General features: G+C 43.1%; 1 protein-coding gene across 1 annotated transcript; it reads left to right on the forward strand.

Annotated features, from left to right (window-relative positions):
* The first annotated feature begins 202 nt into the window (after positions 1-202).
* On the forward strand, positions 203-26,916 carry CMTM7 (CKLF like MARVEL transmembrane domain containing 7). Its single transcript, XM_066571575.1, has 5 exons — positions 203-364; positions 19,244-19,417; positions 22,339-22,437; positions 23,468-23,549; positions 23,907-26,916. Exons 1-5 carry the CDS (start codon positions 203-205, stop codon positions 23,918-23,920), a joined length of 531 nt encoding a protein of 176 aa, XP_066427672.1. The 3' UTR covers positions 23,921-26,916.
* The last annotated feature ends 424 nt before the right edge of the window (positions 26,917-27,340 follow it).

Genomic DNA, 27,340 nt, shown 5'->3' on the forward strand with positions numbered 1-27,340 from the left:
CCGGAGGCCGGGAAACCCCCGCGGCTCCCCTCGGCCTCCCCCGCCCCGCGGCCCGAGCGGGCGGGGAAGCGCCGCGCTCCGCCCGGCCCCGCCAGCCCCGGGGCGCCACCGCCCGCTCCGCCCCGCCCCGCCCCGTCCCATCCCATCCCGTCCCGTCCCGTCCCGATCCCCGTGCCGGGCCGAGGGGAGCGCGGTCGCAGCCATGTCGCACGGGGCTCGAGTGATCCGCACCGGGGTCAGCAGCGCGGGGCCCGCCGCCCCGCCGCCCGTCACCGTCGCCTCCTCCTCGGCGGGCTCGGACGCGGAGCTCATGGACGGCGGCTATTTCCGCTCCTGCGCCGGCATGCTGAAGGTGGCCCAGATGGTAAGGGGCGAGCGGGGCGGGGGCCGCTGCCGGGGCTCCTCGGGGCCCTCGCAGTCCGCGGGAATCGCGCCCGTCCCGGCCGGACGGCTCCTCTGGCGGCGCGGCCGGAGAGCCCGACGGGCTCCGCGCGGGTTTGGCCCCTCAGCCCTCGCAGCTGCCAGCAGGACCAAAAACCCACGTTCCTCTGGCAGAGCGTCTGTCGGAAGCTGCCTTTGCCTCCTCCTAACGCAGCAATGGTCCCTTCTGAGCAGACGGACGTGTGCCAGCCCAAAGTGGCAGTGTTAACTTTTTGCCTTTAGCAGCGGTAGCACCGTGATGCGATGGCACATCGTGCAGTGCAGCACCTCATTCCGCACTCATCCCGTAGTGTGGGTAAGCTTTTAGGAGATAGCAGGGCCAAGTGGCGGTGCCCACAGCGATCTGGTAGAGGTGGGCACCACAGCTGAGGGTGCTGGCTCCGTGCCCTGACTGCCAGAGACATCCAGCAGTGACCCAGTGACACGGGGAGGGATGTGGGAGATGTATGGCTGAAATTCAAAAGCAGTCGATGGTGGAACGCGGCCAGGTTTTGAGCTGATGCCTTAAGTCAGTGCATGAAATTCAGCTCCATGCAGATGTGGAGAAGATTAACAGATGGATAAGCTCTTTCTTATTTTTATGGGCCATAATTATCTGTGGGGTGATTTGTCAGCTTAATTACGGTAGTGGCAGTGATAATGCTCAGGAAAGAGCATGAAAGACATCATGTACAGATACCTCCACACGTACATTTTCATCCTGCAAGAAGTTGTGCCTTGATAGAGTTTTATCCTGGAGTTGTTGCCTTCATCTTTTGTAAGCTCGCAATGCCTTCTTTCGCCATGCCTGTATTTGTGCAGTCATTTTTAAAAGTTGTGTAGATTATTAGATTTCTAAACTGACGTTCGAAGTTAGGATTCATTATGTTCTAAGTTATTGAGTAGTAACATCAAATCCTCAGGTTTCTTTTTGAAAGCTGCCTGGTTTCTTCCAGTTTGTTATTAGCTGTCAGCTGCCCTTAGAAATAACAGTCGGTAGCAGGAGATGAAGTTGACCATGACTGTTCATGACTGCCTCTACCTGCTGAGCCATCTGCCCTGCACTCATGAGACCTCAGAGCTGTCCCTCACTATGAATTCTGTGCTGTAGGAACACAAAGAGTTGTCTGCTGCCTTCTTCTGTCCTGGGTTCTTCCCAAACCACTGAGTGGATCTGGGGAGTCTTTGCAGGAGACAAGTGAGCATGTGTCTACATTGCAGCTGAACCTGTAGCCCTAAAGCAGTAGACTTGTGCTCTGCTGATAAGATGAAAGTCTATTTGCTTTCACCACTGTGGAAAGAACAGTTCCTTTTATGGACTAGAAATAACTCATCCTCTCTGCCCTCCATGCTGCTCTGGTGTCTCTCCAGCTCTGAGGTGTGACTCCTAAAGCTGCCACAGCATGGGTATTGGTGCTGTAATGTCAGTTTCTGGTGTGGGTATTAAGTGCGTGCATTCTTTACATGCTTTACATATTTTCATGTGCTGGATGTAAATCAATCTAATTTTATGTAATGCTACACATACTTTGCATAAAGTCATATTTTATCAATGCTGTTCAATCTAAAATTCATCCAAATTTAAGCAAGTGTCCTAAAGTGGTGACTTTAACAGAAGTTAAAATAATCTAAATTATTTCTCCTTTCAGTTTCACTCTTTCAGCTTCACCTTCTTATATTTTTGTGCTTTTCATCTTGCCTGTAAACATCAGTAGGAGTTACCTCAGGTATTCAAGGAACTTTGGGCAAATGAACCTTTTGCAATATCACATATCACAGTAGCGCCTTCTCAAATAACTCCATAAGAAAACCAAATGTTTGTGCTGTAGCCTGTAGAAATAACCATGATACATTAGTTCTAGATATACTCCTGCACCCAATTAGGGAGAGCTAAATATTTTTACAATTCTCTTTTATCTCTTCTCAGACAGTATTTGTACCCACAGCTCCATTTGTATGAGCATTCAGTTCTCCTAGTACAAAATGTTGGCAGTAACTTTTTCTGGTAAAGATTTCTTTGTGCTAAATCTGTAGACATTCCTGCACTAGTGTAGGTGTAGTCTTACTGAGAAGCAGAACCCTTATGCTGGCAAAGGGGAAAGGTAAGGTCATTTGGTCATCATATCACATTAAATTGTGTGCTGGGCCTCTGAGTGGTTGTGGTTGTGAAGAGGAAATGTTACAAGTTTTGTTTTCTCTTTCTTCCTTATCCCCTTTACCAAGAAGTAGAGGATGTTATAGAGAGCAGGAAAGAAACATTTCATCATTTACTGTAATGTTGAGAGCTGTTTGCTGTTCTTGCAAGATAAAAAACCCCAATGATTAGATGTTTATGTGAGTGACATTAATCTAATATATGACAACAACATGCTATGGAAATGATTGGAAGAAAATAGAAGATAATGTTACAGCTGTTCTGCTGTAAGGACATAAGGACTAAAACTCAGGATTATTGAAGAGATTGTGCAGCCTGAATTGTTGCTAATTTTGAGTGTTGAAATTCTAGGTGCTGTGGTGTCTAGCATAGAATGAAATTAAGAAGAAAAAAGTGTTTCTTCTGTAAGCCTATGCAAGTTCCTTTACTTTTTTTGCTAGAGAATTTCTTTAACCTTTCAGAATTATTATAGCTTTAAAAAGACACTGTATTTTATGCATTGACTTCATGGCCTGGGGAATAGTCTATAAATGTGTTGAAAATAAAATGGAGGAGAAAACATAGTTATGCAGACTTGTGTATTTTGTGTGGCAGTAAGATTATTTGAAAGCTGCTTTTCCATATGTGACTGTCACTAACCTTAGTTGGGGCTCTTTTCAAAATCCAGTCTGAACCCACATTCTGATTTTAACAGAAAATTGCAAAGTATTTCAACATCTAACTTGCTCCAGCTTGTTTAACTTGATTTTGTTAATACAGATTTTGCTTTTTCTTTCCTTTCATTCTCTTTTTTTTTTGGTATTTGCTGTTGTGCCAAGACCTCTTAGGGATATGTGCAGGATCCCACTGTGGCCACCTGGGTTCTGTAGCAGCAGTGCACTAAGCAAGTGTGTGAGTGGGTGTGCAACAATGTGCACAATACACTTAGACCAGAGAAACTGACTTGAATGACTCGAATTTTTGCCAGCTTGCCAAAATTGACACAGGTGGCACTCTCCAGCATTCTGCATGAGCTGTGCTGGTTTGGTTGAGGCACATTTGCTTTGTGTTTGTTTCTTTTTCTTGGAAAAGAAATTCACAAAAGCAAGTTCTGCTTGGAATTGAGAGCTACTCAGTCTTTTAACTTGATCTTGAGACCGAAACATCTTTCTGTCCAAGGAGGTGATTGAAGTAAAACATCTAATTCTGTGCTACTGCTAACTTGTTTTATTGTAAGCCTTTGTGGGAACCTCTGTTGCTAGCCTGGCAAGTTCTCAGTAGATGGGTTCTTGGGAGTTTTTTGAGGCATCCTGTGCTATTAGGGTCAGTGGTATGAATGTGCATTTGTATTGTCACCAAGGTGGCTCAAGTGCCAGCGTTGATAGATTGAAACAAGTCTGGTTCCACTGAATTTGTCCTGGAGCCTCATGTGCTTTTTATATTTTTACAGCTGAAGTCTGGAGGATGCCACTGATGCTGTACTGGATGAGGTCCTGCTTCCAGCCCAGCCCATGTTAGACAGGGGAGCCGGTGTAGGTGTCCCCCTCTCTTAGGCACGTGGTAGGAGTGATTGTATCACCTGTGCAAAGTGTCTGCTGCAGAGCTTTGCAGGAGTGTGCCCATACAGGCTGAAGAGAGAAAATTGAAGAGCTGAGAGCTCACGTGTAGGAGAGCCATCATGGCACAGCACATGCTTGTGTAGGCTTTTCAGGCTTCTCAAACTGTTGTTGGACCACTCCTTTTTCCTGAGAGGTGCACAGTGACCCATGGCTGCCTTTGCCTCTCTTTCACCTCCCCTAGGTTGGGCCAAGCTAACTGTGCTCACAGTTCAGACTGAAGGCCATTGTTCCCACAATGACACCACTGTTACTGTTACAGCTCTGTCAGAGTAAGCACAGCCTCAGAACACTGGGTTTTAAGCTAAAAGCAGTGCTGATTCTGTCAGCTCAATATGAGCCATCAGTTTCACAAGACAGAGAACAAGAAAATCAAAATTACCTTCTCAAGGCTGAAGAAAAGATTTACAAGCAATTGTAATGTGAAAAAAAGGATAAACTCAATAAAAGCTGACTTAACAACATCATTTTAACTTGTTAAAAATGCTAAAGCAATAGCTAAAGCTTTTCTGCAGAGTATCTATTTAATTTCCAAATATGCCTTGACAAAAGCAATGACATACTTGACAAGTGAATGGCCAACAAGACACTCTGTAATTCTGAGCAACTTTGAAGTGTGCTGAAACCTCTCTGGGTTATTTGTATACTAACATACAGTGTCATAATAGCATTCAAGAGAATATTCATTCATCTAACACTGAAGGCTAGAGAATGCTGGTAGTGAGGTTGCTGTAGCTAAGTTCCATTTCTGAATGTGTTTCCAAATTTACTGGGGAGCTATATTCAGAAGAATTTAAAATATGAAAAGAGAGCAAAATCTGTTAGTGCAAGAAAACAATTCCTGATTAAAATCATTGATGCAAGAAAAAGAAATTCACAAAAGCAAGTGATGCTTGGAATTATTTGAGAGCTACTCAGTCTTTTAACTTGATCTTGAGACTGAAACATCTTTCTGTGCAAGGATGTGATTGAAGTAAAACATCTAATTCTGTGCAGCAGTGTGTCAGTGACATGATTTTGCCTTTATTCTAATAAAGCTGTTCAGTCAGAAGAGAGGCATTCTGGTGATATGTGGAGGTGCTGAAATTGTAAACCTGTCTGTAAGTTCTGTATAGACTGTGCTTTCTGGGGGATGGTGGAAAATCACCCCAAAAATGTGCAAGATAAACTACTGGCTAAGCAATGAGACATATTTTTGGAGGCCAAGGTCAGAGCTGTTGTAGCTGCTCCTTATTTTTGTTGTTCTGCTGGAAACTGCAGTAAAAGGACCTTGCTGGGCATGCTGAACAAAGAGAAAGAAAAAACCTGTCTGAGTCTTAGATGGCTCCAAAGTAAGCTGGAGCACTGGAGTAAGGAATGTCCAAGCTTAGTAATTAAGCCCAGTAGGACTGGGAGGTCCTGTTATTTCCCCTCTGAGGACACAAAGCTGGCTGCCTCAGCCAGTGGTGTTTTTAACATGCTGCTGCTGCTCTGGGTGGCCATTTTTTCTCTCCAGGTGTTTGCGTAAGAGCTGGAAGCAAACACTGTGTTCTCTGCATGTTAACCAAGGAGTGCTTGCTGGGAGGCTGACACACTTTTGTTTGATGATGTGAAATTCCACAAGGAACACCATTTTAAGGAATTTTCCCCTTCTGTCTTGTCTCCATGCAGCTGTTCTCAGCTGCAGTGATGTAGGAGTCCACAGGTTACACAGTACCTGTGGAACTAATGGAGATTTACTTCAGCTCTCTGGTTTTCTTTTTCCATAAGTGTTTTTAGGGAACAGTGCAGCCATAGAGGCTGCTGTGGACAAGAACAAGTGTCTGGCATGGAAGGCAGGAAATACATGAGCTTGAAGTGGTTCCATGTGTTTCAAACCACAAGCTGAGAATGTAGTCCTTTTGCTTATTCTCTTGGGCAGGGGAAGGTTTTGTACCATCTGTTTTAATTTCTATCTGCCTCTTTCAGGGAAAAAAAAAAGAAACTTGTAGTTTTTCTGATGTCAAAACTGCTCTAGAAGGCTAAAAAAATCAACTCCAAGGCAATTATAGTCATTACTAAACACTAGGATATCTCTGCTCTGAAAGTGTCAGTGAATGTTTTGTTTTTTACTTACTAAAAGAGGCTTTCTAAAAGCTCAAAGTTGGAGCCATCTTTTATTGCTTATTTGGTGCATCCATTTGGATTTGTTGCAATACATTCATTAGCTATCTCTGTGCGTGTAGAGGTGATTCTTTCTGTAGAGGTGATTGAACAGGGGTCAACAAATAACATTTTCTGAAATAACAAGAAAAGGGAAATGAAGCATAGGAATTTACCACATCACCTGAGATGTGTTTTGTATGCCTGAACGAGCAGAGTGAAATATTGGCAGCGGTTTCTTAGCACATTTTTTTTATGGGAAGTTAAATTTTAAGGTGGTGTTTAAAAATCTTAGGTCACATGGTGTCTGCGGATAATAAGATGTGGTGAAAAATGTGGATTCTTACTGCTCTGCAAATGCCTTTTAAGATGTGCAAGAGCAATGTGTTCCCTGTCCTCACTTTGTTTGGATTTGGTGTCCCTTTGAACATCTTCCTCTCCTGCCCCAGAGTGACAGACCCCAGTGAATCCCTTGTTTACAAGTTGGGTGCCCCTCTCCTCAGAGCCTGTACACGACACAGAGCACCTTTCCAAGCATCCTTCACTGGGCTCCAGGGCTGCAGGGGCTGGCACAATTTGTTGTGTTGTGTCTCCCTGGGATCCAGCAGAAGCCATCAGTGAGAGAGAGAAGCACACCTGACCCTGAGGCTCTGGTACCTGCTCTGCATTAGTGGGGTGTTGTTCCCCAAAGCCAGACAGTGTTTCCTTCTATGAGTAAGTGTTTCCTCTGCTGTCCTCCCTGGGGAGTCCCTGAGAGGTGCTCACTCAGTCCTGTGGCTGAGCTGTCCCCTTTGTGCTATTGTCATATCGTGTGTGCTGTGGTCTTGTCCTCCTATTTTGTGGTCATATGTAAAGTATGCAGCAGCCAGAAATTGCTATTTTCTGTACACAGAGCTCAGACTCTGAAGTTGCTGTGATTTCCCGTCACCCACCTGTAAGCTTCCTCTCCTTTGTGTAACTGAGATTCCTGAAGGGGTCATTGTGGCTGAAACATCTCCCTGGCCTGTGATGATGGTCATCTGATGAATGTAATGGCAAGGACAGATGTGCCTGACCGGTAAAGGTTAGCTGTCAGCAGCTTTCAAAGCCAAAACAAACCTGGCTGCTGTTCCTGAAACAATAGCAGCAGCTGCAATGCTTAGGGCTTCCTCTTCTGCTCACAGCTTCCCTGAAGGAAAATGGAAGCATGGTGATGACAAAATTGAGAAGCTACTTTAGGGGGAATTTTCTCATAATATTTTTGGCAGTTTGTGGTTTTGTTTCTGTTTTTTAGGGGTACCACTAATGAGTTCAAGACAAGTGCTGACAGCTGGGCAAAAAGTATGCTATTAACATGAGATGACCATCAGCAGCTGCAGAACTGCAGACTGACTTGGCCTATTTTCCTCGAGTCTGTAATCATGCTCTGCAAGAGCTCTTTTCTTTGTTTGGGAAAGGCACAGTCCCCACTTGCTGCTTCTCACCTGCTGGCTTGTTGAGCCTTTTGGCAATTGCTTGAGTATCCAACTTCCTAGCAGACACAGGAGTGCTGTCCTAGCCTGTTGGAGAGGCCTGTCAGTCTCCAGGCACTCACTGAGAGCTGTCAGCTGCAGCAGTGCCACAGGGGAATCTCATCTCTTTTCATTTTCTCCCCTCTTTCAGTGCCCTTCACTTCTCTGGCACCTTGCTAAGCATGGAGTATTCACACTTAGAAAAGGTTGTTCTGTGGTGGGCAAAGACCCACTCTGATCCAGCAGCCAGGCTGTGATGATGCTAGTTCATCTGGGCATTGTCTTGATGTTTTCTGGAGCTCTCACCTGTGTTTTCCTGATGAAAATCATGATATGCCAGCACAGCTAACAAGGTGGACTGGGTGATGTAAATGAGTCCTCCTCTTATTCAAGGAGACCCCACTCAAGGCTACGGTTTCCATGGCTTAGCAAAGCCCTTGCTGGAGATGATAGATAACAACTTTTTAACTGCTGTCTGTGCTGTGTGTGACTGCCAGATGTCAGTGTGGTAGTCTCTGAGGCAGGGAGAGATATGGCAGGTGTCAACTGAAGATCTGAATCAGTCAAGCACTAAATGCCTCACTCAGACAGTGAGAAGGGGCTGTGTTGTGAGCAGCATCTCTAAGGGGGAGTGATGAGCAGATTGCTCACAGAGGGTTGGCAGGCAGAGGCATGAGGCATCACTGAGCCCTTCACATGGTATCCCTTGATCTCAGCAACAACTTCCAGCAAGATGAGATTGCTGTTTGTTTTTTCATGCATCTAATTTGATAGCTTAAATAGAATGATCATTGCCCTGGGGTACTGGTTTTTGTGTTGTATGTTCCTATCTTAGTTTTAACTGGCTCTGTGCTGCTAGATACGTGTTGGATGTCCAGAACATGGTGGAAACTTTGCTGCCTGTAAATATGCACCATGTACCCTGGGCTTCTAGCAGCCAGGCTTGGTTGGCCAGCCAACGTGGGCTCCTTCTCTGTAGGTGGTATTGCCATGCACAGTTGGTGGATCCATTTTTAGGCAGCCATGGAATTGATCTACAAGAGCTTTATAGCTCAGAAGTATGGATTAAGCTCTTTCTAGATTGTGTATCACTGGCAATATGGGACTTCACTTTGGGGATTTTTAATGGGCAAGCAATACAAACAAGCCAAACAATCTGAGAATGGTTCAGAGTGATGGTCTCAGAGGTGCCTGGTTCCTGCAAGCAGTTTATCTTCCCAATCAGCTAGAAGAAGTATGGCAGGTGAGGTGGGCAGCCTCCTGCAGTCCTTCTCCACTTATACCAACCTACTCACACTGTGGACTGTCTTCTCCCGTCCTTCTGTCTGACTTTCAGCTTTACCAGATGGACAGAACAGCTGACGTGGCTCTCTAGGAGGATCTAGATGTTGGAAGTGCTTGACTTGTAGAAGACAGAAGTATCAATCACAGCTTGCTGTGCAATTCTTGAATCTGGAGAGATTTGGTTATATTAATTCCCTTCATTTTCGGCTGCTATCACCAGATACTCCAGTTTCTCCTAGGGGAGTCTGGAGATTCAAGTCTCTTACAATGTTTTTTACTTCCTGTAGTCTTTTGAGATGATTTAGAGATTCTCCCTACTATGCAAGATAGATGATCTTCTACAATGGGGTGAGCTACAGCAGGAGCCACGCGCATATATGGGTTTTTGCAGCAATAAGGTAGTATTCTGTTGCCTGCACAAAGAATTAATTCCTTATTAATAAATAAACAAGCTACAAAGTTCAGGGTTCTCCTGGCTTTGTCCACAGTAATATTTCCAGTTCTTGCAGGTGGTGCTTCTTTGAAAGTTAGAGGGAAAGCAGCTGTGTTTTGCAGAGCTGGAACCTTGCTAGGGCATTTGCTGTATTAAAATTTCTGTTCCTATCCTTTGCAGACATGCTAGCAGTCAGCTGTGCCATTAATAGGGTTTTGCAGTGGATTTTACGTGTTTGGGGAATTGTTTGTAACTTGCATTATGCCACTTGTGCAATGTTACTCAGTTGCTGCAATACTTCGAGGGTCATGTGTGCAGCTTTTACATAGATTGGAAAAACTTACCGATAGTGCTTTCACAGTTGGAATGTTTTAAATTTAAGTAGATTTTTAAACAAATTGGAGAGAAGAAGAAATAAAATTATGAGGCTGTTGTGGGTAACAAGCTTTTCTTTTTTTCACTAATTCACTGTCTGATGGGAATATAGCATATTCTTTGCCATGTAACCATGAAGTCCTTAGCTTTCAGTAAATGACATGCAGGATAGTGTGGTGCCTTTCAGTGTGTGCAGGCAGCTGTGGGATTGAGGCAGGGAGCTAGTTCAGCTGGCAGGGGTGGGATTGAAGTCCTGCATGCCCTGTGATCAGTGGCAGACAGGACTTAATTGCAGCTAGTCATTACAAAGAATTGCCTTTTTAATGATCATGGCTAACACCCAGCATCAAGGGCTCTTTAATAATGTCCTTCATATGCTGGCTCTGGGATTACCCCACATCCTTTTCAACCACTGAGGCCTGGGCCTGAGCAGATAGATAACTTCTTATTAATAGATATAGAACACCACTCACTTGTACTTCAGATTGTCCTCTTATCTTGTTGTAGAGGGTCTGAATAAGATTATTTTGCCTTTTCTCACCCTCCCACCATTTTTATCTTCAATAAATAGCCTGTGGATGGTGGTGCACAAGAGAAGTGACTTATCAGAGGCCAGGCAGCCTCCTTATTTTAGCAAAGCAGCCAGACAAGAAGGAAATCTGCCCAGACGCAGGGGCTGAGAGATGATTGTGCAACCAAAGACTGACTGCTTCACAGAATCATGCACTTGCAGGCAGCTGATTTCATCTGCCATTAATGAAGTTTCAAATGGACTGTGCCTTTTATCTTCTTTTTCTAGTGGGGGTTTACAGCTCACATTTCCAACACTGCCCTGGAAGAAGGAAATCTTGTATACAGCAGCAGTCAACAATTGCTGCTTAGATTAGCTGGACCAGTCTTGCCTGAGCTGCAGTCATAACCTTGATCTGTGCTTTGCTCATCTTTATGATTTGGGAAGCTGTTAAAAAATTATTTTACTCCATCCAGAAGTATGAACTTAATAATATGTGGGTGTTGCTGCAGTGTGTTGAGGTGTAACATTTGGAAATGTCCAGCTGTAATCAGTGACATTTCTCCAGGGCACAGTTATCCTGATTGGCTCTCGTAGGGATGGAAAATTCCAGTTACTATCTTGGCTGGTGTCACAAGCTGGAAACTTTGACTTTTTTCATTCAAATACAAAAAGCATTTAGCTCTTATATTTAAAAAAAAAATACTGTGATGAAACTGCATGAGTCAGTGCTGTCCCTTGCTCTAAATTTGCAGACACAGTTTCTGTACAATTGCTTGCATTAAATCTTGGGTAAGTTTTAAGATAGTGGAAATCAAACAGGTTTTATCAATTTTATGAATAGTTCTCAGGGTCCTCCTCTTTTCAGATTCAGGAGGAGGGACATTAAAGCAGTACCAAGGTTCATCGATCCTCCATCAAGTACAATGGATGAAAAAGAAAAGCACTTTCAGGTATTACCAATAGGAAACTGGCGAGCCAGAGCTGCTGCCTGCAATGTTTGTGCAAGTGTAGCACTATGCTGAATCCTGTCCCCTGACATTTTTCCCCTGAACAGTGCTCATTTTTGGTTAGCTAATTTCAGTACGTGCCCTGATGCAAGAGAGTAGGCAAGATAGTTAGGAAATATTAAAAGAGGGAATCAGGGTGCATTGTCATGTAGAGAGGGAGATTTGGATAGGAAAGAATGAGAGATATAAAAAGAGAAGAAATATGGAGTATAAAGGAGGGAAAGAAGAGGAAAGGGGAATACGGAGCAGAAAAAAAAAAAAGAAAGGAAACACCGGAGACATAAAGTTGTCTCTTCTCTTGGGAGGACATGGTAGAGGGGAAAAGTCAAGGAAAAAAATACTCTGAGAAACATGAGGATGTGGTTATACATTGTATGGCAAAATAATTAAATGAAAAGATAACACAGAGCTGGGTGCATCATACATGAGAATGTGTATGTCCTGGTATTATGGTAAAACTTTGAGATAAGAGTTATAATGTTCCTCTGTAATGGGGCACCTTGAGGCAATTTTGCTTCGTATTAGTGTTATCTTTCCTCCTGCAGTTAGGTTGGCATTTCACATCTTATTTCTATATAGAGAAAGAAAATTATTATCCAGAGCTTAAAGTTACATGGTCAGAGAGCAGTTTCAGCCTGGCAATTCAGTAAATCGTCTTGGGATTTGTGAAAACCATAGTCAGTGTCTTTCTGCAATGAAGTTTTTTAATATTGTTCTTTGTGCTACCACAGCAGCTAGATATCCAGATAAGGGGTAGACCACATGCAGTGAGTTAACCCCAGCCAGCAGCCAAACACCCAGCCAGCCTCTCACCCACTGCCCTCCCCTGCAGGATGGGGAGAAAATAGAAGGAAAGACCCATGGATCCAAATAATGGCAGTTTTATTAGGAAAGCAAAAGCTGCACACACAGCAAAGCTGTAAATTCTTCCATTACTCTGTTCAAGGCCAGGCTGGATAGGTGGTCTAGCTGAAGGAGCCTCTGTCCACCGCAGGAGGCTGGGAATAGATGGTCTTTAAGGTCCCTTCCAGCCCAAAATATCCTGTGAGTATATGATTCTAAACATACTGGTTGCTTGGGAAGAGAAATGCCATAACCCAAAATATTCCCCCTGAAAACTGCTTGCTTGTCTTGAGCTGTTACCACTGAACACAACATCATATGGGCTGGAAAATCCCATTGCTCAGCTGGAGCCAGCTGGCATTGCCAGTGTGTTTCCCACTTGTGAGCGCGCTTTGGGATGAGGGGAGGGAGAGGAGAGTCAGGAAGCCTTGCTGCTTGCTGTGTGAGCCCAGTTCAGCAGGAGGCACTGATAGGTTATCAGCAGAACCACCTTTCTGTGGTTTTAACCACAGAAAGGGCAGCCCCTGTGAGCTGCTGTGAAGGCAGCTTGTGACACACCCACAGCAAGGCATCACCACTGTGCAGGGGCTTGCACAGCTTGCACACTGGGAAAGGGCAGCCTGTGCTCCACTGGCAGAGTGGTGAAAGAGCTGCTGCACAGGGGTGACTGAGAATGTGCAGCTCTGAACAGTCAGGGATGGTCAAGAAGATGAGCAGTAAAGTAGTCCTAGCATTAAAGATCCAAAACCAGTTTATTTGCAATGTCTTGTGCATGGTGTGCTTTCTGAATCACTGCTCACAGTTGGTTTTAAGTAATAAGTGACAGACAGGAAGTAAATACTGATTTCCATTTTACAGTGAGCTCATACTGTCATTTTTGTTTATCTTGTGTGCTGAGCTAGCAACTCAAAGCAACTCTCAGAAAGTGAACATTTTCCTCCTTTTGCTTGTTGTGTGGCTTCCTCCTTGGATGATTTTCACACCTGCTTGTCTGTTACATCTGTTGATTGGCCATTTGGGTTTTTGGGCTTTTTGGAGAGGGGAGCAGGAAGGAAAAGGATATGGGTATTTTGGTTTGGCTTTGGGGGGTTTCGTCTTGTCTGTTTTTGTTTCTTTGCTTGTTGGGGTATTTTTAGTGAGCATCTATTTTCATTCACTCTGTAAAGGAAAACAGCCATCTTGCCCATCTAGACATTTATTAGCAATCCTCAAAATTCTCACCTTTATTTTGTATGTCTGAAGTGTTTTGAAGTGCAAAACTTTAGCACAATGCATGTGAAGTCTTTCTTAGTCCTAATTTGGTGACTGGAGGAGCTGAAGTGGGGAAATACATGATTTACTGAAGTTCAGACAGAAACAGGGTTACAAAACTGGGGTCAGGATTCAAGAGTTGATGACTTACAATTTCTCCCTTGTTGTGTCAGTGGAAATGGGCCTCTCATCCTCAGAACATTAGGCTTTCCTTTAAGAGTAGGTTCTTGTCAGTTTTGGAGATCATGTGAGATTTATGTTTGTGCAGGTAGCTGTGTCTGTGGAAAATTTAGTTCTCTCCAAATGTTACAGAGGAATTAGGTATTGGCAATAAAGCCAGAGCTTTTATTTATGACATCCATTATAGCAGGACAGTAGAAAAAGATCATACAAAGCACTTGCACAGATTGATTCCTGGGTTATAAAATTGTTCTGTGGTCAGATAAACTACAGTCTTCTACCACATGAGCAGAAAATGCTTTGTGGTACCAGTAGGTACATGTGGAGCAAAACAAATCCTTTCCTTTGTTACCCTCAGGACACTAGTGAAGAAAATTGTATGTGTAATCTCTGGACTGGTGAGCATGCACCCCTGCCTGCCCCTTTCTTGGAGCAGGTGGTTCTCTGTTAAGTTCTTTGAGCTTGCTGGCTTGGCCTGGGCTTTTCCCTCTGTGCTGGTGCACTCCAGCACCGAGTGTTGGTGCAGGAGAGCCCAGCCCATCAGCCCTGAGGGCAGGCAGCTCTTGGGCAGTGTTCCTGGTGGCCTCTGGGACCAGTGACAGGACTGGGAGCCACAGGAGCACCCAGCCAGCAGAGAGGCTGAGGGTTGTGTGGCTGGCTTGCTCTGGGTCTCAGCATCATGCCCAGCCCACTCCCATGTGGACAGGGTGTTTGGAGCCAAGCTTGCTCTGTAGCCTAATTGCAGGACTGCAGCCACCCAAGAATGAGCATGGGGAGTTAGAGGTGGAATTCAAACCATCTAAAATGAGAAGTACAACAGCATCCGGGCCTAATGCCATGGGGCTTTTCTCCAGTATGCATTTGCCTTAGGATAACTGGAAGTTGGATCTTCCTTCTATATATAATTTCTTCTTAATATGAAGGCATGATTCCTCTCCTTTCATTAAGAAGGTTTTGAATTTTCCTGCAGTGGAAGATTCATTTCATCGAAGTCTTGATACACATTTTCTTTGTTTTTTACTGAGTGTAATAATGACCAGTGGGCTCCAGATACTCATTCTTTGTCAGGGACAAGAAGAAACAAGGAGGAAACCAGCTGATTTTTAAAAAGAAGCAGCATTTCCAGGGAACACTTCCAGAGGCATTTTATAGCACAGGGGAGGAGAATGTATCCCTCTTGTCCAGTCTTTCCCTATCTTCTCTAGCCTGAGAAATACAAAAGGAAGGTGTGCCATTCTGAACAGATTGAAGTAATATCTATGGGTAGGGAAGGAAGATCCGGGGAATTACAGGTTTGTCATCTTCCCCTCAGTCCCTTGGGAGATGATGAAGAAAATCCTTGTAGAAAGCATTTCCAAACACATGAAGGACAAGAAGGTGATGATGAGTAGTCAACATGGATTTATGAAGGGGAAATTATGCTTGACCAGCCTTGCTGCTTTTTGTAATGAGGTGACTAGCTTGGTGGACAGGGGATGGATGTGGTTTACCTTGATCTTGGTAAGGTTCTGTTCTCCCATAACATCCTCACAGACAAGCTGACAAACTGGGTATGGATGAAATAAGTGGGCAGTGAGATGGATTTAAAATTGAACAACTCAGCCCAGAGGGTTGTTATCAGTGGTACAAGGTCCAGTTGGAGGCCAGTCACTAGTGGTATACCTCAGGGGTCCATACTGGGACTGGCACTGTTCCACATCCTCATTAATGACCTGGATGATTATGCAGAGTGCACTCCTGAGAAGTTTGTAGGTGATGAAAAACCTGGGAGGAGTGGCTGATGAGCCAGGGGATTGTGCTGCCATAGAGAGAGAGAGATCTTGGCAGTCTGGAGAGAGAGAGGAGTCTCATCAAGTTCCACACAGAGAAATGCCAAATCCTGTATCTGGAGATGTTTGAGGGTACGCCCCTGCACCAGTACAGGCTGGAGGTTGGAAAGCACTTCTCCAGAGAAGACCTTGGGATCTTGGGGGACAACATGATGACCATGAGCCAACCATGTGCTTTTGTGGTGACAGTGGCCAACAGCTTCCTGGGCTGCTTTAGGAAGAGGACCACATCAGGAAAGAAAGAATTGTGTTTCATTTTTTGGGTAGATCTGAGTTAATTTCCAATCAGGATGGGGTTTAGCTTGGGAAGGTATGCCAGTGCCATTCAAGAGGCAGATTGTGAGGATGTGGTTACCTCATCTTCAGCTCCAAGTAGGGAAGAGAATGCAGGTTCTGTAAAAGTTTTGCAGTCTCTGTTATGTCTTTTCTGTCTGCTAAGTGCTGACTGCCTTTAGCTCACATTGCCTTGACTGCAAGATAGTTCCTGATCTATACCAGTGTCCCTAAAAATGCTTCACGACTCATTTCAAATATCTCGTCCAAAGGAGAGTCAAGAAGTGGGTTCATTTAAGCTGACTGACTTCTATGAAACAGAGTAAATGTGAAACTTTATTTAAATGTAGAAATGCCTCCTTGGGGTTGATTAATGCATATGGTCTTTATTTTGTTCTCAGAAACCAGAAAGCACTTAAATAATAGTACCCTGTAATGTGTTCCTCATCCATTTTGTAATGCAGGTCTGGAGCCTGGGTGTATATTGTGGAGCACACCAAAATCTTCTCATGAGACTGCCCATCACTTGACCTGTACTTGTGCTCACACTGGCTTGCTGGCTCTGGGTTATTACATCTGTGTTGCTGTCATGACCTGTGAAGTGCTATATTGAAATGGAAACAGTAGTGCCCTGGGTGTTTTGTTTTTTTGGGGCTTTTTTTGTGCCTCCAGTTTTTATTTTCAGGGTGTATAAACCTGCTCCCCTGAGCACAGATGCATAAAGAGCACTCATAACATTTGATCAGTGCTTTGCCATTCCTTTCTCTCGCTCTCTGTGCCGCCGACCGACTTCTGAGATAGATGTTCAACTGTATCCCAGACAGTTACATATTTATCACTTTATCACTCAGTTCTCTGGAAACCAGAATCCCAGGGGGAAAAAAGGTACAGTCATCACCTGGTATATCATGATAAACCAGTGTCTGGTGAAGGAACTTCAATATTTGTCAGTTTCAAAGAACCAGTGATATTGTGTGGCTCTCTTGTATTTGTTAGCATTCTTTTTTCAACAGGTGAGTTTTAAACTCTGTATCTGCAGGCAATACAGTGTGGCAGATGGGGTAGAGCTTTATATGAAGTTGTGGAGAGGTCCCCTTTGCACTTGTCCTGTGAAACAGAATCACATGCCTATGAAGCAAGGACACTCTTAAGAAATCTCATGTTGCAAGATTTATGCTAAGAAAGTAAATCTTTGAAAGAAATATCTCTTGCCATGCAGTGGTTTCTTCCTGTCTGTGTGCTGAGGCACATCTAAATTCAAAGGGAGAATCTTTACTAATTGGGTTTGGAGTTGTTTCAGTCATGAAGAACTGTTGAAATGGAAAGCATGTTTGTTCAAATCCACGGTTCTACCCGGTCAGGAGTTGAGCAGATTCTTCATTGGTACCATGTATCTTCTTATTTCTGAGGATTGTGACACCTCAGATGTACTTTCTGTCCTTGAATGACTCACATTCTTCTTTATGCTTCTCGATTTCTTTATACCTTTTAACTGAAAAGAAAAATGCTGCTATGCTTCCATGAAATTGAAAGAACTGGGTCTAGCTTAAACTAAGGTTTTTTTCCACTACTTTTTATTATTTGAATGGTGGTTGTACTTCAAGAGTCCAGTCCTCCTCCTTATCCTTTGTACACTGAAAAAAAACCTGCTAAAGTTAATTGTTCACGCATGAAATGAGCTGGTGGGCAGATGTAATATTTCTGTGAATTAACATTTCCTTCTTGATTTTTACAGTGTAATTGAAATGGGGAACTGATTATTGTGAAGACAAATAAGGAAAACTACTTCTAGCCTTTGGTGGTTAGAGAATGTTGTCCTCATCCCACTTTTATCAAAGAGCAAGGCTCGGTGCTTGCTGTGACTTGTTGTTGAGTCTTCCTATAGAATAAAATTTCATTAAATTTAGTTTTAAATTATGGAAATAATAGCTGTGTCTTGCATCACTTAGAGTGTGCTCCTAGCTTATAGGGTAAATTATCTCCTTCTGATTGTTCAGGTCAAGTTATTTTTATTATTATTCAAGTTATTATTATTCAGTGGCTAAGTCAGATGACTCTGCTTAACTGACATTAAGATTCAGAGAGCAGGGCTCACTTACAGGGCTAATATCACCTCCTTGGACTGCCACAGTAAAAATAATGGAGCTGTTCTGACAACAGTTCTGACAACAGTTTAGCCAATTGTGTGGGAAGAAATCTGGAGCACTGACTTTTTTTCTGTGGAGCCACTGTTTTGAGGTGGGTCACTGTCAAGACATTGATGTGGCTGTTTGGATGGAGGCTGGTGAAGGTGGCAGGTCCTTGTGAAGTTTGTACATACAGACCTTTTGGTTGCCCTTGTACATGTGTATATTTAGCCTGTCCACTCAGAAATGAGCAGGTGAAACCTGGCTAACACTTAGGGAGAATCTAAGCTATGTCGCTTGGGTGTTGGGGTTGGGTTTTTTCTCTTTTAATCTTAAGGAAATTATTCTGATAATGAATGCAGTTGGTTGGGAGTTTGGAAGATGAGTGTGCAGGAAAGGATGGTGCAGTCTTGAAGTGCTGGCTTCCTCAGATAGTTTTTTAATGTCCAGGAAAAACACTTAAAATGTGAATAATTACAGCTTCTGGCTGACTTTGGATGAACTAAAAATTACAGTGGCTGAAAGCATTCATTGACTGAGTCTGTAATAAAAAAATATTTTAATATATTCTTGGTAGATTTATTTTGATCACCCAGGTTAGCCAGGCTGGTGGAAGCAGCAAGATTAGTAAAATAAACAAATAGCTTTAGATTAAAGAAAAAAAGGAAATAGCTTTTGTCCTTAGCAAGCATACAGCTGAAAGAAGTTGTACAATAATGCTTTATAGTTTTATGTGGCAGTGTTAACTTATAAAAGTTTTGGGGCTGAGGTGAATTAAATCAGTTCCTCCAAATGTTTATATTATTTACTCTGATACTGCCTTACAGTCCACTAATACTTCTGCTCTATAGGTGGCAGAAAAGGAAAAGTAAAACTGTTAGCTCAGGTCCCCCGATTGTGCGTGTGAGAAATGTCACTAAATGAAAGTGAAAGATGTATGTTCATGGACACCTCCATTTTCACAGCTTTCAGTGGACTTCTGAAGGTCTCTGGGGTTCAGATGCTTCAGTCACTGGTGCAGCTCCAGGCATCCAGTTCCATTTCTCTATTTGACACCCCTTCTGTTGTACGTAGAGTCATCTTCAAGTTGAGATCTTCAGGCTGAAACTGCTGCTTTCCTTCTGGCCATTGCCCCTTTCACCAGGGGGTTGCTTCAGCTCATTTATCAGCTAATTATAAAACCTTATTATCATGCTTGTTACTTTGTCCTCCATTTTGTTGGGATCACCCCATTTACATTAGATATTTGTCTTTTGTTTCTAAGTGTCATTTTGTTGTGCTTAAAATCATCTCCACAACCCTCCGAGCACCAAAGTGAACACCTTGAATGTGCCTTTTGTCTTCCAGATCACGCTGCTGATTGGATTCATCAGTGTAAATAATTCTCCATGGACAGATTACAGTGCATACAGCTTCTTTCAGATTGTCACCATGTGCGACCTGGTTATGATTTTGTTCTTCTACATCATGCACATTTTCAGAGTCTATAGGAAGCTGACTTGTGTTAGCTGGCCGCTCGCGGTAAGCCTGGGCTCCTCTCCTCTCCTCTCCTCTCCTCTCCTCTCCTCTCCTCTCCTCTCCTCTCCTCTCCTCTCCTCTCCTCTCCTCTCCTCTCCTCTCCTCTCCTCTCCTCTCCTCTCCTCTCCTCTCCTCTCCTCTCCTCTCCTCTCCTCTCCTCTCCTCTCCTCTCCTCTCCTCTCCTGGGGGTTGCTGGGGCTTTCTCAGTCCATTCCCTTGTGCTGTTTTTCACTCAACGCTCACACAAGATAGGCTGTCTTTCATTCAGTTCATTTTTGCCTCCTGTGCAAATCCTTTTGTTGCTTGCATTCAGCTCAGCAGGTTGTGTAACTGTGAGATTTTCAGCTGATTTGGATTTGATTCTGCCCTCCTTTGCACAGACATAAATCTAGATCTACTATATTTTATTAAGAGACAATTGAAAGGAAGCGACTGATCATCAAGCCTTTAGCAGGTGGGTCCTAGCTCAGGTCATTTATAGCAGCTCAGGCATTGCTGAAGTACCAAATCATCACCAAGCTTTAGAATTCATGTACTACATCCTGTCCCAAATAAAGCCTGTGAGTGCTATTTAAATCAAATGTGCCTCTTTTTGGTATGGTTTTAGATAACTTAAACAACAGCAAAAAATAGTAGCCTCAGCCTGATTGCCCAGCCTGGCCATTTCTGGGATATCCTGCAGGATGTTCCTGCCTCATTCCCGCATTTCCCATACACATCCATCTCTCATATCCCAGCAGAGAACCCACAGGCAGCACCAAAAATGTGAGACCTGAACTTCCTCAGTAGCTCTGCTCAGGTCAGCTGACAGAAGAGTTCTGCATCCTAGTGTGGGATGATGGATTTTAACAACCTCTTAGAACATGCCTCCCTTGCAATATATTAGTTCCACTGAAGAAGGGCCAAAGGAGTGGGGAAAGCCAACTGGAGAGATAGAGAGGAATTTTTAAACCCAAGAAGTAGTTGGGTGGTGGTTAATGGAAACTATGTAAGCAATTTACAGATCTAAGATAACAGTTTGTCCATCCATCCACTTATAACCAGAGAGAAAAATTTAGTTATCTTTTTTTTTTAGCTGAAGAATATGGCTAGACCTTTTTTCAAATGTGTGCCACCACTATTTGTTTCTAAAGGTACTTATTTATCTAGATAGAGTACAGATGCAGGGATTGAAATAAAGGAGTGAAGTAAGCTAATAAATGACAGTTTTGCAGAGCAGCATTTAATGTGTGCATTGCTGTAACAGGGCTATTCTATTTTTGCCTTTGCATGGGCTGCTTCTGGGGTTTTTTTGTTGTGTGTTTAATTATTCCTCAACGTTCCAGAGTTTAAGGCACTGAAGTTTGTGGCTGCTCAGCTTCAGAAAGCTTTATAGGATGTGATGCTTGAACATTGCTGCTCTGTTACAAAACAAACAACCTCATTTTCAGTCACATTTAAGTATCTTTAGAACAGAAGAGGAAGACGTGAGAGAGTCTGGAAAACTAAAGCTAGCATTTGGATGAGTTTCCTGGCAGGATCTTTACATTGCAATCAGGGGTGTGATTTGCAGCCAGTAAAGCTGAAGTGCTTCAAGAGGTTGTTCATTGCTGACACCTTTTAAAGCTTGGAAGTATTTCTCCAGAGGGGCACTCTTCTGGCCCTGCTGGGGGTTGGGTCTCCACCCAGTGTGGCCTTTGATGACTCTGTTGCAGCTTTGCCCATCCCTTGGATTCCTCTAAAGTAGTAGCCTGTGTACACTGCTTTATTTGATGTCTCTAAGGAGGCAGTGGAATGTCCCATTTGCTGCTGCGTCATGGGCTAGTCAGAGAAGCCTCCTTATGCATATAATTTATTCTGGCAAATGCAAGGGTTGAGATTTTGATTACCCGAAACAAATTTACAAATTAGGAAAGTAACTTGTGGTCTCAGAGCCTACTTTACAGGAAAAATCCTCCTCAGCTCTTTTTAATACCTGAGCAGGGTAAAACTGGTGTGGTAGACTGTTCATCTTCTGGGCTTTCCTTGGAAAATTTCCTTTTGGGATTGTATTCCATCTTCTGGTTTGAGACAGAATCTCTCCTCTCCTTTCCTTTGTATTTGCTTGGCTCATGCTGGTAGTGCAATGCAGATAAAGGAAGCAGATATCCACCTGCCCCACCCTGCTATGCACAAGAAACAACCCATGTTCAGTGTCCAGACACCTGTACTGCTTGTCATAAGCTTTGTGGGGATTCAAAATCTAAATCCACAGCTACACCATGCTTGTAACAAGGTAAAATTGACTCCTGGGCTGATACTTATCATATCAGAGAAGAATTTAAATATGGTGCCTTGGTCCTCTCTCAGAAAACCCCATGGCATCATGTTTTACTGCAGCTGTTCTTTTTGGGCCTTCCCTCCCTTCCCTATGGTTCCCAGTCTCAGCTGATGTAAGTTTTTTGTAAATGCAGCAGTAGATCCAGTGCTTGCTTCCTAAGACTATCAGAAGTAGGAGCATTTGGTTTCCCACTTATGCCATTTCATATAGGCTAGAGAAAGATGTCCTTAAGGCTCCTTCCTTGCTCCAGAACCATCTCTTTAGGTAAGGTGCATACTTGATGCACTGAAGTAATGTACTGTGCTGAATTGAAAGGATTGCATCCATATCCAGTAAGTAAATCCTATTCCAGTAACATTAGTTGACCCAAACTGTTCTTTTTTGAACAGAAACTGAGGTTTGGTATAAAATCCTCTCACAAGGTGAGTTGCTGGGTTTTGGTTTTTCGTTTTTCGCTTTGTTTTACTTTGGTGTTTTTTTTTTTTTCTTTTCCTTTTTGGCTGTGTTTTGTCCTCTGGGTTTGAGGGTTTGAGTCACCTCTGCCAACTTACTTTCTTTCTGAGACATATCAAAATGCTTTGCAGATAAGTTTCCCTTCTGATCCATGCTGTGCTTGTCTTTTCAGGAGTTTCTTCATTACTTAATTGGTACAATTCTGCTTCTCATTGGATCGATTGTAGCAGCATCCAAGAGTTACAATATAACTGGACTTGTGGCTGGAGCGGTAAGACTGTGTTTATTAGGCTTGACACTTTTAAAATTGCAATATATATTAAGTAGGCCATTGGAAATCTATCACTTGTACCTCTGTTTTCTTACAGACTTGCCTTAGTTGTGTCTTGGTTAGGTGAACAACCTTCTAGCTCATTTCAGTGAATGTTCTGTAACACAATGCCAACAAAAATATTTTGTTGTCAGATGCTGGACTCATCACTAATGTTGGTATTTGTCCTGCCAGAGCATTGAAACCAAAGGCTTTTGCTTTAACACACAGGAACTAATGTGTTTAGGTGAAGAATTAAGACAATTAACTTTTGACAAAAGACTGTTGTAGCAGCTGGAAATTACCTAAAGGATTTCATTGCACTTTTCAGCTTTCAACGCTTCCTGCTCCTGAACAGAGCCCTGTTCAAGATAATTTCTCCTGAGCTAAAACCCACTGAGGCTCTGAGCTGACTTCTGGCAGGTGCTGTCTGCTTCTCTTGGCTGGAAGGCTGTACAGAGAGAGGCATGACTTCCAAGTGTGGGTGACAGTATTTTCACAGCAGCAGGACCTGAAATACAACTCCTCCAGAATAAAGAATTACTTTCAGAAACTTAGTCCTGACGGTGCAAACAGACTAGGAGACCTACCTGACTTGTTTATTTGGCAGACAGCGGGGAAAGACTTGTTTGAATGGGGCAGTAAAAGAGCAGTAATCAGAGGTGCTAGAAACAGTCTTTTCTTTGTTGCAGAATCCTAGGGAGAAGTTTAGAACTTGACATTCCATGCTGCTGCCCAGCTTTTTCTCCCTCCTTGTGCACAACTCTCAGTCTGTCTTTCAGTTCTGACAAGACATAAGCTGCTATTATACTACAGAAACTTCTGGGTGTTTTAGTCTTTTGTCAGAATGGAGTAAAAAACCCCACTATTTTTTGGGTCTGTTAATCCCATAAAATGTGTAGCTGAATATGCAAAAGTGTCCATACATGCATGGAATATGTGTCATCTAATGCTCCATAAGTGTCTGTGGTTGGTTTGTTTTCTCATCCAGACTTTCGGGTTCCTGGCTACAATACTTTGTGTTATAAGCATGTGGTCATCCTACAAGGTTTCGTGCATCACACAGTCAACAAGTAAGTATCGTGCTTAGTAACTGCCTGAATGCTTCCCAAAATGAATATTTATATTTTCTGGCACAGGGCTGTGTCTACCTGGAAGAATCTATTAATGCCATGGTTGCTGTGACTCAGAATTACTCAAAAAGCAATAATTCCAAATTTTCTGTCATCACAAATGTTGTCACAGCTACTGACAGCTGTTAACAGATAACTACAAGAGCAAAATAACTTGCTTCTAGCTAATAGTGAGCATAGCAGTGCTTTCTTTTCTCCCTTCCCCACCCCTTACCAAAAGGTTTCCAGTGTGTTGCTTAATAAATTGGATGAATTTGTTTGTGGCAACACAAGTGACACTTGTCTTCCTTTTCAAAGGTGCATCTGTGTGACTCCATCACCTGTGCAAGATGTCTGCCTTACAAAACAGGATGCCAAAGAGGAGTGTCCACTACTGACGAGAGAGACATGGGTATTTTGTTACTAGCCTGGACAAGCTGGTAGCTTTGGAAGATCTACTTGAATTCCTATGCCAAACAATGTTGTGAACCAAAGTTTTTTTGCTCCCCCCACCAAAAGAAGTTTATAATGGAGAATCTGCTTGTTTCAGAGAAAGACAACTTCTAACTCTCAAGCTGGGCTGTGGCCGTTTCCAGCTATTTGCAATAAGTGTTATTTAAAACTCATTTGGACAGTCATTTGGTTCTCCTTTCAGAGAGATGGAAAAATTCCTTCTGATTTCCTCCATCTGTTTACACAAGGGAAATCCTGCAAATTCCTACCTGATTCTTAACTTCCAAGGATTATATGTTTAACAAGTGAACAGTTACAAACTAATTTGTGTCTGGATAAGCTGACCCAAGCCTTTGTTACCTCTTTCCATCAGAACTGTGGACTTTTTCTAACATCAGCTCAGCCAGCATCAAAAATTAAAATCAGGGATTTTCTCGATGAATTTTTAGCAAAGATTATTCTTTTAAAATTCCCTTGCCAAATACAGGAAAATATGCACCCAAGAACATACATTTAATATTTTATGGGGTCTTTTTTCTCCTCTTCATAGTAAGACCATTTCTTTATAAAATTTCTGTGCATTTGCTATAAATTATTTGCTTTGTAATCTAACAGTGTTTATGGAAAGCCCATTGTGAATAGAGCAATGTGCTTCTTTCTCTCTCTTACATGTGGTAATGTCACTTCTCTGCCTCAGCTGGAATCTGTGCTCCTGGGGACTCTGCCCAGAGCCTGGACAGACAGAACAGTTCAGTTTTGTCCAAACTGGTATCATAATGAAATTGTATGTAACTTCAGTGCTGAGACAATGCCTTCTTGGCACCTTTGTCTTTCCTTTTGCAATCCATCTCTGGTGAGCTGGGAATACTTTGCAGGAAAAAAGGAAGCGTGGGCCTCTCTTCCTCTTTGGTGCTTCTCCTATCATGTCTAGCTGTGAAGTAGAACTCGGTTTATTCTGTCGGGATAACTGCATGATGGTGCAGCAGAAGTTGGGTTTATACAGTTTACCAGGGACAGTCTGAAGAAAAAAACATTTTCTGGCCTCCTATTTATTTTTTCTATTTGTCTGAAATTCTGCATCAATAATGCTAAGTAATTTAATGGTTGTCTCAGAAAATTCTTTTTGTGCCTCATGGCAGGTCAACATATATTGCTATTTGTTGCCACCTTTTTTTTACCATCCTAATATATGTATCTTTACTTAGAATTTATTTTTAATTCTGACAACAGAAAATTGGCCAGCTGCTAAAATGTCAAAAATTTTGAGTTAGTAAATGAAAATAGATAACTTGAAGAGGTAAGAATTCCCCTCCTCATGGTGCACGGTTTCTGTGATTCTTTTTGCTATTCCTTTTCAAAAGTGTGCTGTTTAGAGCAACACAGAGCAGGAAACAATTCAAAAGGACAAAATTCTGGTTTTAGTGGATGAAGGTACATACATTCACTCCAAGATAAAGTACTTCAATATTAATACAGAGGATTATTCAAATGAACCATATAACAGGCACATATATTGCCACTAATTTCATGTTGGCTATTATTTTTCTACAATGTTCAACTTCTGCCCCCTACCTTCAGATGATGTGCTTTATGCTTAGCCAGGAATGAGCCATTTTCTTCTTTTTGACAACCAGAATTGAGCATAGCTCAAAGGCTCTCTGGCTAGAGAGAACAAACATTCTTCTCAGCTGGGAATACATTGTCAGCAGTGTCAGTGATAGCTCAGCCTTCCTTGTGCTGCCAGCACAGGACCAGTCAAGTGGCCTTATGTGACAAGAGACCTCATTCTGGGCACTTTGAGTGAAAGTACCTGCAGAACAAGGTACTCACACACACACACACACATATATGTGTGTGTCTAATTTTCTGCAGCAGGGGTGCTTGATCACCAGTCCTCCTGCCAAGACTGATTTTACAGTTTTTGGAAAGCAGCACTCTGACTTTAATTTGCACTGATATGACAGATGTTTACAGATACAACCTCTCCTGTTCCCCTAGAAGAAAAAGGCTGTGTTATTTCTCCTTCACCTCCTGAGGTATGACCTCAGATTGACAGTAGGAACCTTCCCACATTAAGCTTTAAGCCCACTTGGCAGTGCTGTGGCAAGCAGTGTTGTGCTGCAGACAGGGTGAGTGCAGCTGAGACCTCAGCGCTGCGACGGCAGTAGGGAGAAGCACCTGCTACGGATTGGGGCTGGGGCTGGAGCCTGAGCTTGCTCTGCAGAAAATGCTGTTTCCACTTTCTCCTGGAACCATGCCCCCTCTCCTGGCACTATACTGACTTTTTTTTTTGCCTCTCACATCACTCTTGTCAGTTGTCACCATATGGAGAAAAAAAAGTCAAGGGGAATTTCATGCAGTCTAATGACCAAAGAATTTCTGAACTATGTTCTGTGATCATCCAAAGAATATGTTTTGCTCTAAGTGCACTTGCTTATACTGGATCAAGAGATATAAGTTACCAGTTCCCTTTTGGCTTTTGTGCCTACTAGGGCTAAAATATTCCTGCAGCTTTGGCTGCAGGTCCATAGACCCACCAGATGCTCCTAATCAGGATGCTCTCAGGCTGGAAGACTGACATCTCTGCTGCCAAAGTTTCCTTGCTTTCCCCAAATCCTCCTTGTGAAGCATGTCTACCAAGAAGAGCACAGATTTTCTGTTATCACCAGCTCCACCGGGGGTTGCTGAATGACAGCTCCGTCTGGCAGGGAATTCAACACCTCTCTGCTGTACCTCTGCCAGCAAAAGTGTTTTAAGTCTCCTTCGGTGTCAACCTGGTTCTCAAAGCTCCATCTGTCTGCAACTTTGTCAAATATGGGATTCCAGCTGTTTTAGAAATAAACTCTGGTAGCTATCTGGGTGATGTGGAGAATCAGACTGTTGTCCTGGTCATTTTTTTCCTTCCTCTACCACAGCAGTGACTTTCTCTCAGGGGAGTGTCAGAATACATCCTGTAACTGGAGGAAAATAGGTAAGAGCCACAGAAAAACCTGCTGTTGTGTTTGGATGTGCTCCCACTATCCCACCCAAAAGTTGTCCATCCTCTTCAGCTCCAAGATGAGTGTAGTTTATCCTTTGAGCTTACACAGAGTTTGAGATTCAGTTTTTACTGAAAAATTAAAGTGTAAATGTTGAGAGAAGAAAATTTGGTAGTACAAACTGTTTCATACTGTGAGAAAACCAAAACCTCATCTTTGAGCTCTGGGGACATGAGATAAGCTAGAGAGTGAATGGTGCTTTTGTCAGGTAGAAACCAGGAAAATGAGAAGGGGAAATGAAACTTTTAAAAAAGAGGAAGA

Source organism: Molothrus aeneus, chromosome 1, assembly GCF_037042795.1.
Source record: "Molothrus aeneus isolate 106 chromosome 1, BPBGC_Maene_1.0, whole genome shotgun sequence".
NCBI lineage: Eukaryota > Metazoa > Chordata > Aves > Passeriformes > Icteridae > Molothrus > Molothrus aeneus.

Coding starts and splice junctions, on each gene's coding strand:
- CMTM7 (XM_066571575.1), top strand. CDS start 203: ATGTCGCACGGGGCTCGAGTGATCCGCACCGGGGTCAGCAGCGCGGGG. Junction 365..19,243: donor TGCTGAAGGTGGCCCAGATG/GTAAGGGGCGAG, acceptor TTTGTCTTCCAG/ATCACGCTGCTGATTGGATT. Junction 22,438..23,467: donor CTGGACTTGTGGCTGGAGCG/GTAAGACTGTGT, acceptor TTTCTCATCCAG/ACTTTCGGGTTCCTGGCTAC.